The sequence below is a fragment of the Odocoileus virginianus genome, chromosome 26 (genome assembly GCF_023699985.2).
Source record: "Odocoileus virginianus isolate 20LAN1187 ecotype Illinois chromosome 26, Ovbor_1.2, whole genome shotgun sequence".
In the NCBI taxonomy this organism is placed as follows: Eukaryota; Metazoa; Chordata; class Mammalia; order Artiodactyla; family Cervidae; genus Odocoileus; species Odocoileus virginianus.
This window is the reverse complement of record NC_069699.1, coordinates 41,863,600-41,882,082: the sequence shown is the minus strand read 5'-3', so window position 1 is coordinate 41,882,082 and position 18,483 is coordinate 41,863,600. Positions and strand designations below refer to the sequence as shown.

General features: G+C 41.2%; 1 protein-coding gene across 13 annotated transcripts in view; it reads right to left on the bottom strand.

Moving 5' to 3' along the window:
- Positions 1-18,483, bottom strand: part of ERC2 (ELKS/RAB6-interacting/CAST family member 2) — a 971,398-nt gene that overhangs the window by 194,955 nt on the left and 757,960 nt on the right. For all 13 annotated transcript variants that reach the window (XR_011483727.1, XR_011483728.1, XR_011483729.1 and 10 more), the window contains one exon: positions 4,299-4,427. Coding sequence is in view for 10 of the 13 variants with exons in the window: in XM_070455889.1 (XP_070311990.1) it covers positions 4,299-4,427 (129 nt within the window). In the remaining 3 variants the exon portion in view is untranslated. The remainder of the gene's footprint in view (positions 1-4,298; positions 4,428-18,483) is intronic.

Genomic DNA, 18,483 nt, shown 5'->3' with positions numbered 1-18,483 from the left:
TACATAATGCCTAGGAAAATAAGTAAAAAATCTTGGCATCCTGGATAAGGCAAGGAAAGATGCTACTTAAAAATAACAGATAGTGATGATGGCAGGTACAGAGGGCATTTGGGAGAAGCTGAGTTTCTACTTAGCTTTTCTAAAATTGGTCTTGGTAACTTTACTGAAAATAAAATCACTAATGTGTCTCCAGCAGGTACAACTTAGTCTTTGGTCTGAATCATTTCTCAGAGCTCACCAGCAGCCTGTATCATGGGAAATACTTCTTGTCTGCTTGTGTGCCCACTTCTTGGTTTGAAAGGTTTCCTAACGCATTACTGGGACTTCTCTGAATGTTGTACTTGAACATATTCAATTACTAAGGTCATTCTGGGGGGTTATAGGTCATGAACTATTAACTGCTCCTTTTTTGGGTGGGGGTCTAGTTTGTTGGTCTGACACACCCCACTGAATTCTCTACATATTCTCCATATTTCCTTCCCCTTATCACATGCATTTTCAATTCCTGAAGAGATGTGCATGTATGACTATTCTCACTTTCTTGAGTCCTCATTTTTTTAATGGTTCCCTTAACTGCAATCAATTGATATTTGGGGGGGGGTATAACTCATTCTCAGATGCCATTGTCTTGAAATAAAAAAGTATCCTAAGAAGTGAACACTCTCATTTTCTGCTATGTAAACCATAAGGAAAACTTGTCTCAAAAGTCTATCATTCGATGTACAACACTGACGGGCACTGGATCAGCCATGTTTTAAGCTGGGTAGTCTTTTTCTACACTGGATACTCTGAGGACAGTATTCCTCAGAGCACAGATGCTACTTGAAAAGAAGAAGAAAAAAGATTCAATGATCAACTCAGTCTGGGAAATCCTGGGTTAAATAAAACTGGAGAACTTATTTTCTTATATGACTTTATGGATCCTTTGATCTCTTAATTGCACCAAGACTTTCCAAGATTATGTTATAATATACAGCACTTTCCCCAAATTCTTTGTCCATTGATTCTTTGTTTCAGACCTTCCTCATGGGACTAATGTTCTAAAAGTTACTTTGGGAAAGGCTAGTCTAGACTTATAACCCTTGGATTCAGTTTCTCCCAAGGAGAAAGCAAAATCATAGTAAAAGAGAGAGGGTCAGAGAAGAAGTGGAAAAAGAATCTAACTCTGCAAGTACCTGGCAATACTTAAATTGAGTTTCCAAAGGAAAAAATGAGTTTCTCTGGGAAAGTAGCAAAGTAGCTGATTTTTTTTTTCTTCTTCATTTTCATGTGCTCTGATCTCTTAATAAAGCTCAAAAGTTAATGTCAACATTCAGAGCTCCTGTTCTACAAGGTATAGGTGGTCAACGCTCATGGCCACAGGAAAGTTAGGGCAAAAAGATTGGGAAGGGAATCAGGAATCCCTCAAAGAGACCTTTCCCCTTTAAGTCGGTTGATTTAATAGGGGTGCATCATGAACACTTATTTCAAATCTCATCCAAATCAATCCATTACTCATCCTCTAACGTTGCTACATACTGATATAAAGCTGTCACTATCTCCTAAGAAGTAGCTCCACTCCATACATGTTAGTATATATGCTTATACAATTATGTGTCGCTTTTGTAATCAACTGGGAAAGACTTCCCAGCCTTTCAATGACTGTCACCGACTGGGACGTAGATTTACAACAATGCACAAATTGATACATGAGTTGGCGAACGTGAATCTCCATACCCCATACAGGGGGATGCATCATCGTCCAAGAGCAGGAATACCTGGTCAGAAAGGTTAACCAGCCCGGGGAGGTCTCGCCAGCTCCATCTCTGGAGTCAGCCTCCTCCTGTAAGGGCTCCCAACTTGTCTCCTCCTCTGACGGAAAAAATACACCACGGGAGTACTACGGCCTTGCTGACTCCAATTTAAAGTCACAAAGGCTACCCTTCTGATGAATGATATTTCACTTTCACAGTGAATCCCATTGCAGTTCCTAAGTCATGGGCCCCCTAATTAAGTTAAAACTACCTGTATCTGTCTTGTTCGGACTGACATTATCCTGAACAGAAATGAATGAGACATCAGATTTTTGCTCTAAACCAGACAGCAAACTCCTTGAATATAAGGATATTGAATATAAGGGTATAATGAATATTATCCATTGTTCCCTTACCCAAGCCCAGTAAAGTAAAGACCATCATGGGATAGGTGCTCCAAGCCTCGGATGAATGAGCAAAGGACCCCCAGCTCTTGAGGGCTTCCTCTTCTCAGTGGATTTTTCCTCTGAGGAAGAGGATGACACTCTCTGCCTCTATGTTAATGGGCTGCTTACAGTACTTACTGAGATGGAGAATGTGAAAGTGGAAGGTCATCAGTATCTTCCTAATAATTGGCAATGTACAAGAGGTCCTAACCATGTATGTTAGCCAGATATTTCTCAAGGAATGCTAACTCTTCTGTGGAGGGTACCACACCTGAGCAATTTGATCTCTGTCTTATAACAACTGCTAGTGTCTGTTGACAAACAGAAGTCAACCAAACAGGAAAGTACTCTAGTTTAAAGATTAAAGCACTCTAGAAAAGTATCTGGAGGCTATCTTTTATAAAAAATAAAAATATAGCATTCACAAGGCAGATAAACTTGAATTGGTACTGTGTTTCTAGCACGACACATTAGCGTGTGTGTCTCAGTGATGAAACAAGACTGGTTTCTCAGCAGATGCTTGTGTGACCCACTCCCCCAGTTTGGGTCCAAATCCTTTTTTCCATTGCTATAGTGTTCTCTGTTCCTGTTTCTCTGGGGGAAAGTCCAGGGTGGTCTCTAGTACCAATAAAACCTTACACTCATTTCCCAAGGCAGAAGGTCAAGGAGCAAAGGGCAGGGATCAAGAATGAGAATGAACTAGCAGGATGCCAGGTACACTGGTGTAGATGAATGTGGGAAAGTGGTGATGGCTGTGAGGGATGATAACTGACTAAATAAAACCAAATCAAACCAAAACCAGACATTCAAGATGATGACATAAAATCAATCTCACTTTTCATTTTGCTGATCTCCAAACTGAGAATCCTTTTTGAGAGTTAATGACATAAACCGGTGCGTTTCTGCACTTAGCTTCACAAACTAAGATGTCCTGTGTGAACATCCTTTCCAGGGTTGAGGTCTCTGAGGGCAAATGTTTCCCAGGACAAGGACAGGGCCAAGTTGGGGGTGAGGATCGCTCTGATTGGAGCTACCTTACTGCACAGCTCCAGCGGGTATGTCTTATCTTGTGAACTATATAAATAGCACCCTCTGGAATTGTACCACTTACTAGTAAAATTCTTGGGAGACTTGGAATCAACTTATCCTATAGGATGCTAGCAACATGAGGTAAAAAGGAAGCAGCATTATCTGAAAAAATTTTAGGAGTTCAATAAGCACCCCTTCCTCTAATAAATAGTGAAACCCCTCCTCACACAGGTAATTAAAAAAATCTCACGCTTCACTATTTAGAAATATATAACAAAGGCATTCAGATGATTTCATTCCATTACCTATAACCACCTCTCTTGAAATTTATTGTATAAGTTACTCAACTTTTTTAAAAGGTCACAGAATGATAAAAGAGGAAACACTATTAATATTGACTATGATATCCTGCTAATTTACATTTAATTTCATAATTTCCATAAAATTTACCCTCAAGAATTTTAATGCAAAACATGTAAACAGTTTTTGCATTTGGTGAGTGAAGGTGAATATCACTGAAAACTGCCGGAGAACTGTGTTTTTGTCAATCCATCTCTTCACTTCTTTACGTAGGTAAGCGAGAAAATAAGAGTCCAAATCAAATAAACCAGACTCCTTGACTTCACTGGCTAAAATGCAAGCAAAACTGATCTCTTTTCATGTAGTTTTACCTCACTTTTAATTTGCATCACTACGGGATTTTCTAGGACAGTGCTCAGCAAACTCACAGCTTCTCTGATTGCCAAGCTCATGGAAACAAAGTGCTTTCTCTAAAAACTCTGAAAACAACATTCCAAAGTAACCCACCATTAGATACTGTGCCAGCAATAGACTACATATCTATGAAAAAGAAAGGAGAGGAGGAAAGAAAATGCATAACATAAACAAGAACAGACAAAACCTTAAAGAGGAAGGAGAAAGGAAAACATTTAGATTCCTTGAGTGATGGAAATAAATACCAAAGCTATTAGTTTCAGTTCAAAGAACATATCACTTTATGCTGTTTATTATTTCTTGAGGATTATTTATTTTATCTTAAAATATCCAAAGGGGGAAAGGGGTCGGAGAGGTAAGCAGCAGTGGAGCTGACCTGGTCAGGAGAGGGCCTGTGATTGGAGTGCTGCGACCTCCCGGGAGAGCGGTGGTGGTGGTGGTGGTGGTGGTGGTGGCGGTGGTCCTCCTCATAGCTGTCCGCCAGCAGCTTCATCCTGTTCTGGGTCTGCAGGGAACACAAACCAGGGGAGAGTCCATCAGGAACTAGAAGGCCAGCCACAGGAGGCCAGGGCGTCCTCACAGCACCTACAGGGCTCCCGTCATTCTTTTTTCAGCAACAGAGTTTCACTTTTAGTGCAGCGGAAACCTAACAAAGAATGCACCATTCCATTCGCTTTGGTGACAGAGGTTCTGTCACATCACTGAATCCACTATGTTGTCGGACAGACATTCATAGACATAAGTGTACTTCCCCCACGTGATTTAAAAGGCAATAAATGGACACATTCTAAAGTGCTTTGTGTTATCAAGCGATCACACAGATCCATGGTAAACTTACTACCAACCATCACATCCTACACTCTAGAGCATGCAAGAGAAGGAAGCCCTGGATGAAAAGATGGGAAAGACCTCGATGGAAAGAACTACAGACAACAGTCGTCCTGCAAGACAGGGCAAAGAAACCCACGAAAAGGCTGCCAAGCGCAAAAACACTGATGGGGCTGGGTTGTCGCTAGGATGACTTCTAGGGCAATGGCTCTTTATGGACACTTTAACGAATACCGTTCTTTAGGGAAATGAATGCAAAGAAAGCAAAGCTGATGGAGAAGAGTTAACCACTCTAATTTTACTCCTTGATATGTTTGTCACATGAGGCAACTAAGTGTCAGAGTTAAACTCCAAGGGCTACAGAACTATATGGTTTTATTATGCAGGGCAAGAAAGAGACCAATGATCAATCGAGCTAACAAGGGTCACAGAATCCACAAAACTGCCTGAAGTCCACAGAGAAAGGCAGATAAAAATATCCAGCTCAGAAAGCTGGGAAATGCAGAGACTCCAAGTGTGGGCTTGGAGATAAGGCCATCTGGGTTCAACCACCTCTTCACATGGTCTTTTGAGAGTTAACTATTTCTATGCCCCAATTTCCTCAGCTTTCAAATGGGAGGAATAGAACCCCTTTCCTGGGGTTGTTGTGAGGAAAAAGTATTGTGAAGAGAGTGGATTTCAAGTCAGTCCAGGATCTGGTACATAATGGGCTTGAAATAAAAGTCATGCTATTATTATTGTCATTGTTTACTGGAAGACACTTCTCCCTCTGAATACATGTTGTTTCCTCTGTCTGTGACAGCTGCCCCAGCCACCTTTCGCTGCCTCTAGTTTCTGTGTCAGGCTAATACACAGCCTTTTCCTGACCCCACCCTTGAGATGAGGTGACATGTACCTCCTGCTTACCACACCTCTCTAACCACGGATTCGTCGTCCATTTGTCAGTAAACTTGAGGCTGCTTCTTTCATCAATCTCTCTCCAGCATCTAACACAGGGCCAAGTAGATACAGATAACATTATACATGTTGCTATAACAAGTGACTCAAAGAAAGAAGAGGCCATAATTTTGAGGGCCACTGTCATTCTAGAGGTGAGCAACCCAATTGTCTTCAGCCAGGGAAGGTCACTAAGAATTGAGGACACCTCATGAGTTGCCAATAACAACCCCACTGGCGGCTCATGACAATGAGCCATCAACACTTTAAGAGAGCTGAAAGTCAGAGTCTGGCAGAGCATCCAGACAGTTGGAATTTTAGTATGTAACATAAACAATACTCGGATAACAATTCTAAACCTGGCAGTCTATTCTTGCAGTGTTCTTCATGTATGATCTAATTTATCCTCAAAACTTTCCTGGGGGGAATTATTACTATCCTCATTTATAGCTGGAAAATCAAGGCATAGATTTTCAGTCTCTATCTTGACATAGAAAATGGAGATATTCTGGACCTTCCAATTCTCAATCTTGAGGCCTTTCTCTTTGTCATGTTGCTAGCAAAAAAAGGCAAACAGCTGAATAGATAGAAATAGCTTTCTCATAAATGCTTTGGTTCTGTTAAGTTTTGGAAATTGACTTCACATTCCAATTCTATAGGACAGAGGATGTCTCATGATTTACCCACTCCAGTTTTTAAAATGTGTACAATATTTGAAAGGCCCCAGAGTGGACATTTAAAAAAAAAAAAAGCACATATATGGATAAAGACAATAAAAATAGAGGGGAAGAGCCACCTAAAAAAAAAAAAAAATCCCAGGCAACCTCTGGCAGCTGATAGCATTTCCAGCCTTCACGTGTCCACTTAAAGTGTCAGAAGACCCAATGGACACGTTATATGTTGTGAGAAAGAGCAGCTCAGTAGAGCTGTTGCCGACCAAATGCTGAGATTCCCCTACCGGCCTGTACTCATGCATGAGATTGTGAAATGCCGTGTTCACACCTAAAATTCCAGTATCGTCAGGAGCCTGCAGTTTTGAACTCACGATCTAATAAATCTGGAATTGTTTCTTCTAAAAGAATTCCGAAAGTCTGAAGGGAGTTGTAAGATCTGCTATGGTCAAGAAGAAAGGGACTCACACAAGAATGAGTGATGAAGCCTAAATGAACAAATAATAACCCTGCTATTGTAAACATCATAATGTCCTTATCCTTTGGGGAAGCTCCTGTGATTTTATGAGATTATTTTCTTACCAGTGACAAGCTTAAAGTTCCCTACCTTTGAACTGTATCCCATAAAAGAATGTACAAGCTAAACAAGATGCTATATGCGGTCCTAAATGTGTCTGCTGAAATGAGGTGTTGGAGAATAGGCATGTCATGGGATAAAGACTGTAAATGAATGATGTCATCTTTCCAATTTGGTGCTGAAATATAAATAAACCACGTTGTTCATGTGAATACCAGATCTGGGGGAAATGTACACACAGCAATTGTGAGCGGAAGAGGCTTCTTTTGATTAGTCTGGGCTGCAAGAGAAGAGTGTGAAATGGAGATGAAAAATGAGAGTTTAGCCTGATACTTTAGACCATTTTTATTTATCTAGCTTGTAGCATATCCCCTAAACTGTGACCGATTGCTTACAGGCTGGTTTCTAGTTTTCCCTTCCGTAAAAATGTTTGACTGATTCTGCTCACTTAATTATCAAATTAGAAATGGAGCTCTTAATTTTTTTTCAATCTACGCTACCTATCCTTATCTCCACTCAATTATATTGGTTTCCTAACATGCCAAGAATGGTCTATAAGGATAGGAAGCTATGAATAACACTCCCTAAAGTGGATGGAAGCAAAATTGCAGAAAAATTTTAAGGATTGGAACAAGGATAATACTTGCTCAAATAATTTCAAACATGTTCATTAGGTGATTCCATGTGTAACAGTTCATATCTCTGGAGCCATCAGATATACAACGTGCCCACCACAAAGCCTTAGACAGCACATCTTCCGGACAATCAAAAGTGAAATCCCAGGAAAGCTAATACAGAGTTGGAGCGAGAGAGCTGTCCATGGCACTGCTCTTGGGAACTTATGGCCTCATTTAGTAATTCACGAAAGCCCGTTTTTATTTCCTTTTCAGAGTTTACCAAACTGCTGACCTGACACGTTCACCTTTGGCTGTGTTATATTCGTTTTATTATATTATGTCATGACTGCTGAGACAAATCTAATCAGATTTCATTTTCTACTTCCTCTCTCTTCCAGACACCACCTTATTTCTCTGGGGCAATAGGCTCCTAACAGCTTTCCTGCTGCACTCTTGCCTCCGGTCGAACACGATCTGTAGTCAGAGTGACATCAGACCTCTGTTACTACCTGGCTTCAGATTCCCAGAGACTCCACACTGTCCCCAGGAAAGAGCCCCGTCTCCTGCACAGCTTACGAAACTCGTGTGAGGTGACTGCTCTTCCCCTCCCAGAATCCCAGCGTCCCCTCCCCGGCCCTGCGGCATGCTGTCCTCTGCCCCGTCGTGCCTTTTATTCTCTTCTTCTGCCGCGGCTATACCCATTAGCTCTTCTAGTCTTAGCTTCGACATTATCACCTCCAGACCACCTTCTTTAAGTCCACCTCGGAAGGGATTAAGTGCCCTTCTACTGCCTTCCCCAGAATTCTACTGCTTCCATCACAGCACTTATCTCTATGAATGGTAAATAACTGCATTCTTTCTTGGCTTTCTCTGCCACTAGGTTGAAATTCTCTTGAGGGAAAGTGCTAGGTGCGAATTACCCTTGGATTCATCACCTAGCACAGTCTGATATATAACAAGTAAATTATGTTGAATAAATGTGACAAGTGTATGAAGGAATGAATGGAAAGGATACTGGCTATTTGGAAAAGATAAAAAGAAAAAATACAGAATTAGCATCTATGATGAATCAGTTGAATATGTAACTCTCATGTGATAGTTTAACCTTCCCCATCATGCCTTTGTTTTCGGTTGTTATTATTCTTGGACGTGAGAGAGCAGGATAAACGTATAGTTCTGGAACTGTTACAAAAGTCAAGTTGTTCTTGTTTGAGAAATATTTTGTTCTTGAATAAAATGGACCTACTGAAATACTTCATGTCTTTGGGTAGTTACATCATTAAGAATAAAAAGAGTGGGGGTGTCATGAGGTTCATTTCCTTACTATATTCTAGCCTTTGGAAGAGCAGGAATCTTTAAATACTTCCATTAGCACCAAAAGTCAACCATGGAAAACTGAAACTGTATCTATTAACTAAGGTCCTTGATGAACACCATCTGTGAAAAGGTGCCATAGACTCCACCACTCTTGACATTTCTGAAGAGTTTATCCAAGGAGCTCTTGAAACAAAATGAAAATCCTTGATTGACTAGTAATAGACTCAATAGCTTAATAGCAATATGTAGCTATAAAAGTGTAATATTAAAACTGCCTTTAAAAATATTTTAGCAAGGTGGCAATAACGAACTATGCTTTGATCAGTCATCTGGATCAACTTAACAATAAAACCTTCATGAATATGGTTTAAATAAGAAAAAAATATATAACAAATTTGTTGCTATGGGATTTGGAGATAATACCATACTAGCAATTATACTTTCTCCTCTCAGGTTTTCTTTTCTGCCTCTTTCCTACCAGGGAAATCCAAAATAGCCCAGAACTCTTCAATAGGCCTTCTTTCTGTGAAATCAGAGCAAGGTCAATAGTTCTTGTCTCTGAGTTAAAGATGAAGAAACTAGACAATAACTGAGCAGTGAGAAGGGAAGGGATTTCCAGAACATCCACAGGCCCACACAGCAGTGAATCATAAGTGAGTGGGGTCTGGGTTCCAATGCTTGGGTCACTCTTGCAGGACAGAATGAAGGAGGGGGATGAAGAAGCTATTGGGGAGTATTTAGCATTAGGGAACCTTGTGGGAGTAAGTGAGAATCACTGATGGAATGCATTCTACTGTGGACACTGCACAGAAATTCATTCAACACTCATCAAACTCCTGCAACCACAAGACTAGAACAATTACATGTCAGGCTAAGTGTCTGAGTAGAACACATTCATTGCATCCTCTGAGATAGCTATTCTTATGAGCCATCTTTTACAGACAAGGAAACCAAGCCCATGATTGCTTAGCTAGTGAGTACAGAAACAGGACTTTAAACCAGGTTTCTGACTCCAGAGTCCTATAGTTGTTTATGAATGGTAAGGTCCCAGGCCAGATGCATGCAACAAAGCAAAGATAAATATATGAGGAACTACAGGATGGACTGTAACACAGTATAAGAAGAAAAACAAGGAGAAAGGCTTGGTTTACTTGAGTATCTGGAGGCAGGAGAAATCCATTCTAGCTAAGGGCTAGATATCAGATAAGGCTCCATGGGTCAGATGACCTGTGAGCTAAGATGTGAGAGTTGGTGTGGACACAGCTACAAGGAAGAGTGAACTGGGGAGATTCTCACCCAGAATGATAAACTTACCCTATAATCATCATGAGAAGAAAAACAGGCCAATGAGGGGAACTGGAACTCAAAACATGGTATGTACATCAACATGACCAATTAAAAAATAAAGTAAGAAATAAAATTAAATAATAAGCACACTAAAAATAAATTTTTAAAAAACCATGACGTCTGTGTATATGTTGTTTTCTTCTTTCTTTTATTGGATGTGAGGAGAGTAGGAAAAATATTTGAGATGGTAATCGCTATCTTATTTCTCAGAAGAATTTATCAACTTGGGGTTTTGGAAGGAATTTTAGAAGAGTCATAGCCATATGCTCACACACATCAAATCATGCCATCTTTGGGAAACTGGGCTAGGCTCTGGACATCTATGTATTTATAAATATCTACACAAACTACTGCTGCAGCATCAGTCCTGCCTTGAAAACTGGTCTGATCTCCTCCTGCTTGTTTAGCTCAGTCCTGCCATCCATCCATAGCCAAACAGGACACATGAGACTCTTCCTCCCAGCCTTGCTGAAGCTGCTTCCCTCAGCTCTTATTTATAGACAGAAAATTAGTAGTCACCATGGACAGTTTGGCTGCTCTTTTTGTACCTAGTCATTGAGTGCCCTTATTTTATTTTATTTTTAATTGTTATAGAAGTCAGTGCCCCTCCCACATCCTCTCAGCCTGCCCGGAGGTCACGGGCAGACTGAATGGTCAGTCCGGGATGTGCTGCTGTCAGCCCACCTCAAGCCCCCGCACTTCTCCTCGCCTGAGGTCTTCCCCTGGTCACCCGTGTAGGTCTGGCCAGGGAACAGGGCAGACAAAAGTTTATGCCATTAGAAAAAAAAAACCCAGTCTATGAGGGAGTGAGGTGACTGATAAATAACCAGCGTTCTAGTCCCTTAGTGGAGGCAAGAGAGGAAAGAATGCCTTTCGCATGAATGAAACTCCACATGAACAGACGCTAGTCTACTGTTCTTATTTCTTATTGTACTTTTTTGGGTAGTTTTTCTTTTCGTTTTTTTCTTCTAAAAGCAAGGGTGGGAGATTATTCTAATCAACTGCGTCCTGCTGTCACTTTAGGAACCTGAGGAATTCCCCAAAGGGTTCTGGACAGAGAGTATAGCTGAGACCATCATCACCTCTGTTCTGCTACCAGCCAATGCAGACCATGGGGCCAGAGAAAGAGTTCTATGTACTTTGCTAATGATATAAAGGTCCTAAATAGTAGCAGAAAGAAGACTGGCACTGCGAGACAGAGCCTCCTGTGAATACCAAGAATAATAACAGGCTTTCCTAGCTCTTCCTGTGTGTCAACCACAGCACTTTGCTGTTGCCATCTCTTCTCATCAGTCTCAGCAAAGCTCTCATGTAGGTTGGGGGTGGAGAAAGGCATATTCCAAATCTTTAATGGTGGCAAGCACAGGGGATGAAGCCCCTAAAAACCAAGAGGGATTCCTCATTATCATCCCTGATAGAGGCTGTGATTATCCCCACTTTACAGATAAAGAAACTGAGGCTTTTCAGTATGATAGCTCTGTTTGCCTTCTTTGCAACAATACTGTGAGTTGAGATTGTGGGATAAGTTTGAGAAAAATACCTTTGGAATGTATGGGTAAAGAGGGAAAGTAAAAGTAAAATACATAATGGCACTGGTAGCGTCTATGAGAAAGATGCAGAAACTTACCCAAGATCATACAACTGATAGATTTGGGAGTATGATTCCACAGCTTCCTAAGTACCCACTCTGCCATCCTGCTCAGGTTCAGAGAGACTGATCCCTTCAGTAGACTGAGCTGGAAATGGGCTCCTGACTCTCTGGACAGTGACCCCAATTAGAGCTGATGAGAGAAGGAGCTCACTTTTTATTTTAAAACTCTCTGTGAAAAGGATGAAACTCAGACACATTATAAAAACCTTGATCGAGCCCCATGTTGCTGACCAAGTCCTAAGAGGAACTAAAAAATCATTATCCACAAGCTGCATTAATTTTTAATGCTTTAACCAGCAGGACGGTTTCAAACCTAGGCTAACAAGTCAGCCACTGAAGACAACCAAGAAATTTCTAACATTCTGAGCACTGCTGGAAATGGTAGGGGTCTGGGAAAAGGGGAAGGCCCTAGAAGTTTCCACCACAAAGTTACTTAGTTAAGCTCAGGTCTGTTTAATTAAGTAGTGGACAGCACATGCTATACTTAGCTTTTAAACACTTGTAAAGTCCTCTTCACTCATTTATCTTACTTGTCACTGACAAGCTCTTCAAGGACTGTAACAGTATGCAGAGCATGAAGAGCCTGGGTAAACAATGCATATTTTATGTGGAGTCTAAACTGTTTCAACTCAGAGAGTCAATAGTCTCTGGGGGGAAAAAAAAAAAAACAGACTTGTACTAACTAATGACATATTCTGTGTATGGCCTATTAGAGTTTCTTTAGAAAGTAAGCTTGAAAATCAAATTCCAATTTTTTAACTAAAAAGAAGAGAGGCTGGGAAGAAAGCAAGGAAGGGTGAAAGGGAGGAAAGAAGGAAGGGAAAAAAAAAGAAAAGAGGAAAAAAGAAAATGAGAAGGCTGTTTGTAGGCATTAGAACTCAGACTCTAAAATTGTGCTGACAAGGGAGGTCAAGGTCTTCATTCAATTCATACATCCAATAAAGATTCATTATCACTGGCCTGGGTAGAATCATCTCCTCAAGTAAAGAACTTTGGAAACTAACTTGCGGTATGGCCAAACAGAACTAGTCAACAGACTGGAAACTGACAGTTCAATGACCTCGCTGAGAAAAATGTGAAGGCTGAGTAACCCCGCAGCACCTCAGGAGAGGACGGAGAGCCTTCCACACGAAGGGCTAAGAGGAGACATCCCCCCACATACCTGGAGATATGCAAGATGAACCACAGGGAGTATGTGGGGTTTTTCATAGTTATGTGTGCTTAGTCACTCTGTCGTGTCCAACTCTTTGTGACCCCATGGACCACAGCCCTCCAGGCTCCTGTGTCCATGGGGATTCTCCAGGCAAGAATACTGGAATGGGTTGCCATGCCTTCCTCCAGGGGATCTTCCCAGCCCAGGGATTGAACCTTGGTCTCCCACACTGCAGGTGGATTCTTCACTGACTGAGCCACTAGGGACGCCCAAGAATACTGAAGCGGATAGCCTATCATCCCTTTTCCAGGGGATCTTCCTGACTCAGGAATTGAACGAGGGTTTCCCTGATGGGTCAGTTGGTAAAAAATCCACCTGCAATGCAGGAGACCCTGGAGAATTCCATGAACTGTATAGTCCATGGGGTCACAAAGAGTCGGACACCCCTAAGTGATTTTCACTTTCACTTTCACTCTGGTATTGCAGGCAGATTCGTCACCAGCTGAGCTACCAGGGAAGCCTTTTTCATAGTTATGGGTTTGCTATAAAATGTGTTTGAATAAATTAGGTGGTGCTAGTGGTAAAGAACCTGCCCACCAATGTAGGAGATATAATAGATGCAGGTTTGATCCCTGCGTCCGGAAGATCCCCTGAAGGAGGGCATGGCAACCCACTCCAGTATTCTTGCCTGGAGAATCCCATGGACAGAGGAGCCTGGCGGGCTACAGTCCATAGGGTCATGCAGAGTCAGACACAACTGAAGCGACTGAGCACGTATGCATGGTAGCAATCTTATCCAACAGGGAATTCACAGAAATTATGTCAGAGAACATGGAAAACCTTATGAAGGTGGTTTTCAAAATGAGAGAAGCTTGAGACACCCTCACCAGAAGGAAAGAGCAAAGCAACTGAGAATGAGTTGGGTTTTAGAGGTCAGAGACTAGAAATTTGGAGCAGACCAGACAGAGAAAATGCATCCAGAAGAACTGTGAGAGGACAGAAGGACATTCCTCCTACAGGGTCTTTTGAGCTCACTGCAGAAATGGGGGCAAATGCAATCTGGGCCGAATCTCAGTGCTGAGGCTGAGTGGAAGGGCACAAACCCAAGACCTCCTCTGCACCTCACCCCTTTCAAAACAAAACAAATGACAACAAAGCAGGGAGAGAAGGGAGGGTGTGAGCAATGCAAAACATGTGGTGGGGCTGCTGGCCGGTGCTGAACACAGAGAGAACCCCAGGGAGAGGGGTGGTGAGCAGGCGAGGAGAGGTTTGGCAGGGCGGAGGGGGTCTGGCAGCCGGAGAGTGAGAAGATGACGGAGGGAGAGACAGCTAGGGCTTTGGACAGAGAACAAACCCCTCTCCCCAGCTGGTCTCACACTTGGGTAAGACAACTGGGGAAAATGTAAACACGTTCATTAGTAGTTTTTCAATCAGTTGAAAAACAAATGGGAAGGCAGAAATGGCAATGGTGTCCCAAATACCAAATCTATGAAACATTTCCTCCGGAGTTTATCTTCTCATTCTCCTTGCTTGCTGTGCAGTCTCCCTTGTGTTTGGATTTCAGTATGCTTACTAGTTTTATATGGGGTACTCTGAACTGACCCTAACTAGGACCAATTTAGTTCCACGGAGAAGGAGAGTCTGAGTTGCATCTTCCTCTCTGGATACAAGGTCTCCATGGAGCCTCCCAGAGACACATGAATAACAGGCATGTCATTGACAGGTCCCCTCACACTCTGCTCCAGGTTGATATTCCCCCAGCATACAAGAATGAAAACTCAACTACAACCACCACCTCTTCTGTGAAACTTTATCCCCAAAGGAGAGGCAAAATACAACTTTTGGGTTTGGGGATCTAAAGAAAGCCAGTTTCCAGAAAGGATGAAATTACACTCCAGTTTCATCTGGAAATGCCCAGGGTGTTGACTCATGTTGTTTTTTGTTGTGTTTGTTTGTTTGTTTTCTCCGTCACATCAAATTAAATTCATCTGAAGAATATATTTTGAAAACCAATTTCTCTTAGTCATCTGTTTAACGTAGACTCCAAAAAACCTGATCTTCTATGACCCTGGAGTTGAAATAGCCTAAGTACAAAATATTCAAAAGCATTTCAGCTTGAATCTAAATGAAAGCAGATATTAAATTACATAACTAATGTTTCTTCAAAGCACTGAGTGGATGTCTGTAACCGGAAAGTTGCGATTCCAGCAGCTATCTTGCATCTCTTTCCGATTAATGAGCACTTGCCAGAATAATCCTGATTCATGTAATGTTAGTGCTAGGCCATACCTTAAATCAGTGACTCCAAGTTCACTGTTTTACAGAAGAGGAGAATGAGGCTCCAGGAGGTTGAACATTAGTCAATCACAAACCCAGAGAAAGCCCCAGAACTCTTGACTGCTGGGCCAAGGCCCTTCTCCTGCCCCTGGCTGCCTTCCCATTTGATTTGCATGTGTAGACAAGTCCATCATGTCCATGACCAGTAATACCACAGGCCCATCTCGTGTCTTTCGTTTTGCATTCCAAAGTACTATGGTATTAATTTCCATTCTTGCAGTCTGAACAGCATCAAACACCTAATCATTTTGGTCTCAGTGCCTACAGATAGGTTAAGGAATTTTCCATCTTCTTTGAGAGTACAACTACTTTCTAGAAGAACCACTATTTTAGCTTTCTAATTTATTTTTTATAACATCTATAAATTTTCTATTATAGGAATCAAACATCTAGATATGAAAAATTAAATAGTGTAAAAGAGTTTATTTAAAAAATTCTCCCTTCCCCTATCCTAATATCTACCCCTACTATTAAGGATTTTTGCCAGTCTTTCAAGAAACTTTTATGCATAATGTAAGAAAGGAAATACGTACACTCCCTTTAAAAATAAAATGCCCATAAAAATAAAATGCCCAAGATGTCTTGGCCATCTTTTCATGTCAAGATCATGTAGAAATACCTCATTTTTAATGGTCACATATTCCATTCTATGCATGTACTTCTCTTTACTAGTCCTCTATTGATGTGCTAAAACAGAGGGCAGAAATCTGTTTATTTTGTTCAAAGCTTTATCCCAAGCACTTAAAGCATTGCTGGGCACATAGTGAGCACCAGCAAATGTTGAATGAGTGGTTAACATTTGGGTCATTTCTGGCTTTTCATTATTCCAACAATGCTTCAAAGAATATTTTTCCAAAGGAACACCTTTGCCTGTCCTCATGTGCTTGTTCTCAGCAAGGATGGATGCTGAAACATGTAATAGATGTTTTTATAATGTGGAAAGAGAGATTCGGTAGAGATCCCTAGAATAAAGTATATATATTTTAAACTTTGAAAGGTATTACCAAATTTCCCTTCAAAAATTTTGGTCAACTTCCAGTCTATACCTCTTTGCCTATATTGTGCCAACACGAAATCTCATCAAACTCCTTAATCTTCAAAAATCTAACACGTGAAAAACTGTTATCTCCTCCATATTTCCCTAATTATAATTTGAGGCTGAGCATCTTTTCATTGAGGGCTTCGCAAGTGGTACACTGATACAAGAATCTGCTCTGCCAATGCAGGAGATGCAAGAGATGTGGGTCCCATCTGTGGGCTGGGAAGAGCCCCTGGAGGAGGAAATGGCAAACCATGTCTAGTAGTTTTGCCTGGAAAATTCCAAGGACAGAGGAGTCTGGCAAGCTATGGTCTGTGGGGTTGCAAAGAGTCAGAAACAACTGAGTGACTGAGCACACACACACTCACACACACCCGAAGCTCCTCTAAGAGAATAATGCCCTGAACAGAGTCTGAACCCAAGGCATCACATGTGTCCTTGCACATGTGTGTGTGCGCTCAGCTGCTCAATCATGTGTCTGACTCTGCGACCCCACGGACTATAACCCGCCAGACTCCTCTGTCCATAGGATTTCCAGGCAAGAATATGGGAATAGGTTGCCATTTCTTCCTTCAGATTTTCCCAACCCAGGGATTGAACCTATGGCTCCTGTGTCTCCTGCATTGGCAGGCAGATTTTTTATCACTGAGCCACTTCAGAAGCTAATATATATGTATACATGCACACACACATATATACATACACATACATACATATGTGTAAATAAAATACACACACACACACATGCATGAGTTTGTCGTGCTGAATGATCAGCTGAAGTCCTGCCTTTATAGTAACTTTCCAAAAAAATAATGTGAGTATAGCAATACCTAATCTTAGTGAACAAATAAAAATTAGAGATTGTCGACTTTATTCCAAGTTGCATAAACTACTGGCTGCATAATTTGTTCTGGAATCTGGGTGTGGATCAATGTAGTAGTTCATAAACACATTTTTCTTTTCAGCGCTAAGGTAATGTTCTAGAGGTGGGTAAAATTTAGAAAAGCTTAAGAAGAGGGAAAGTTAATTTCCATATTCTTTAGGTACTTTCATACACTACTGGCAGGATTTTAAACTGGTATAAACTTTCCTGAGGGCAACTTGGCATTATGTTTCAAAATTCAAAATATGTACACCCTGGGGTCCAAAAGTCTTTTGAAAAGAAAGTTGGACAGAAATAAAGGAATGGAAAGGGTAAAAGGATATTCACTGGGATGTTGATCACAGGAGCAATTAACAAAATACCTGTGTATCAACAAATTACTGAATATTCATTGTGCATATAATAGAATACTTATTAGCAATTCAAGAGTCACATATGCTTATATTCATCAGAAGGAAAGAGTATCACAACATATATTTGAATGGATGGTGAAGCAGGTGCTAAAACATGCTGATATATGTGTGCGTGTATATGGATATATACATACATACATGTGTGTGTGAGAAAAGTGCAAAAAGATGAGCACAAAACACTGCTAGATGCTTGGATTTCAGGTAGTTGACATCCTCCTTTATTTCTTTCTGTTATCATTTGAATGTTTAATAAATGACAGGAAATAATAAATAAAAGAAAAAGAAAGCTTTCTATGCTACATATACACATATAAACGCTGATATATAGGTTGTTTCTCAGATTACGGGGGAATGGTACTGAAATAATTTTAGTACAGGCGAAGAAATTCCTGAGACTGACCTTGGAGAACTTAGACTCCTGCTGGCTTCTATTTGGGAGAACTTCAAAAAACAGTCCAGGAGTTAACACAGCCCTGCCGGTTGGCCACAGCTCCCCTCTGTTCAACCTGATCCTCTAAAATTCCAATCACTCTTAACCAATCTCTCGCTAGTCTAGCAAACTAGTACAGCAAACTTGGAGAGACAGTGAGCAAACCTGGCCCCTGTCAAATACTTAAGAATGCATGTCCTTCACAATTGCAATGAATGTCCCTGCCACAGCTACATAATGCAGCTGGATGGAAAAGGAAGGGCTCTCAAGTCCCCCTCTGACTCAGGACCAACACGCTACAGCCAAGTTCAAATCCTCCCCCAGGAGCCTTAGGGCCCTCAGCTGGATCAAGTCAGTGTCCA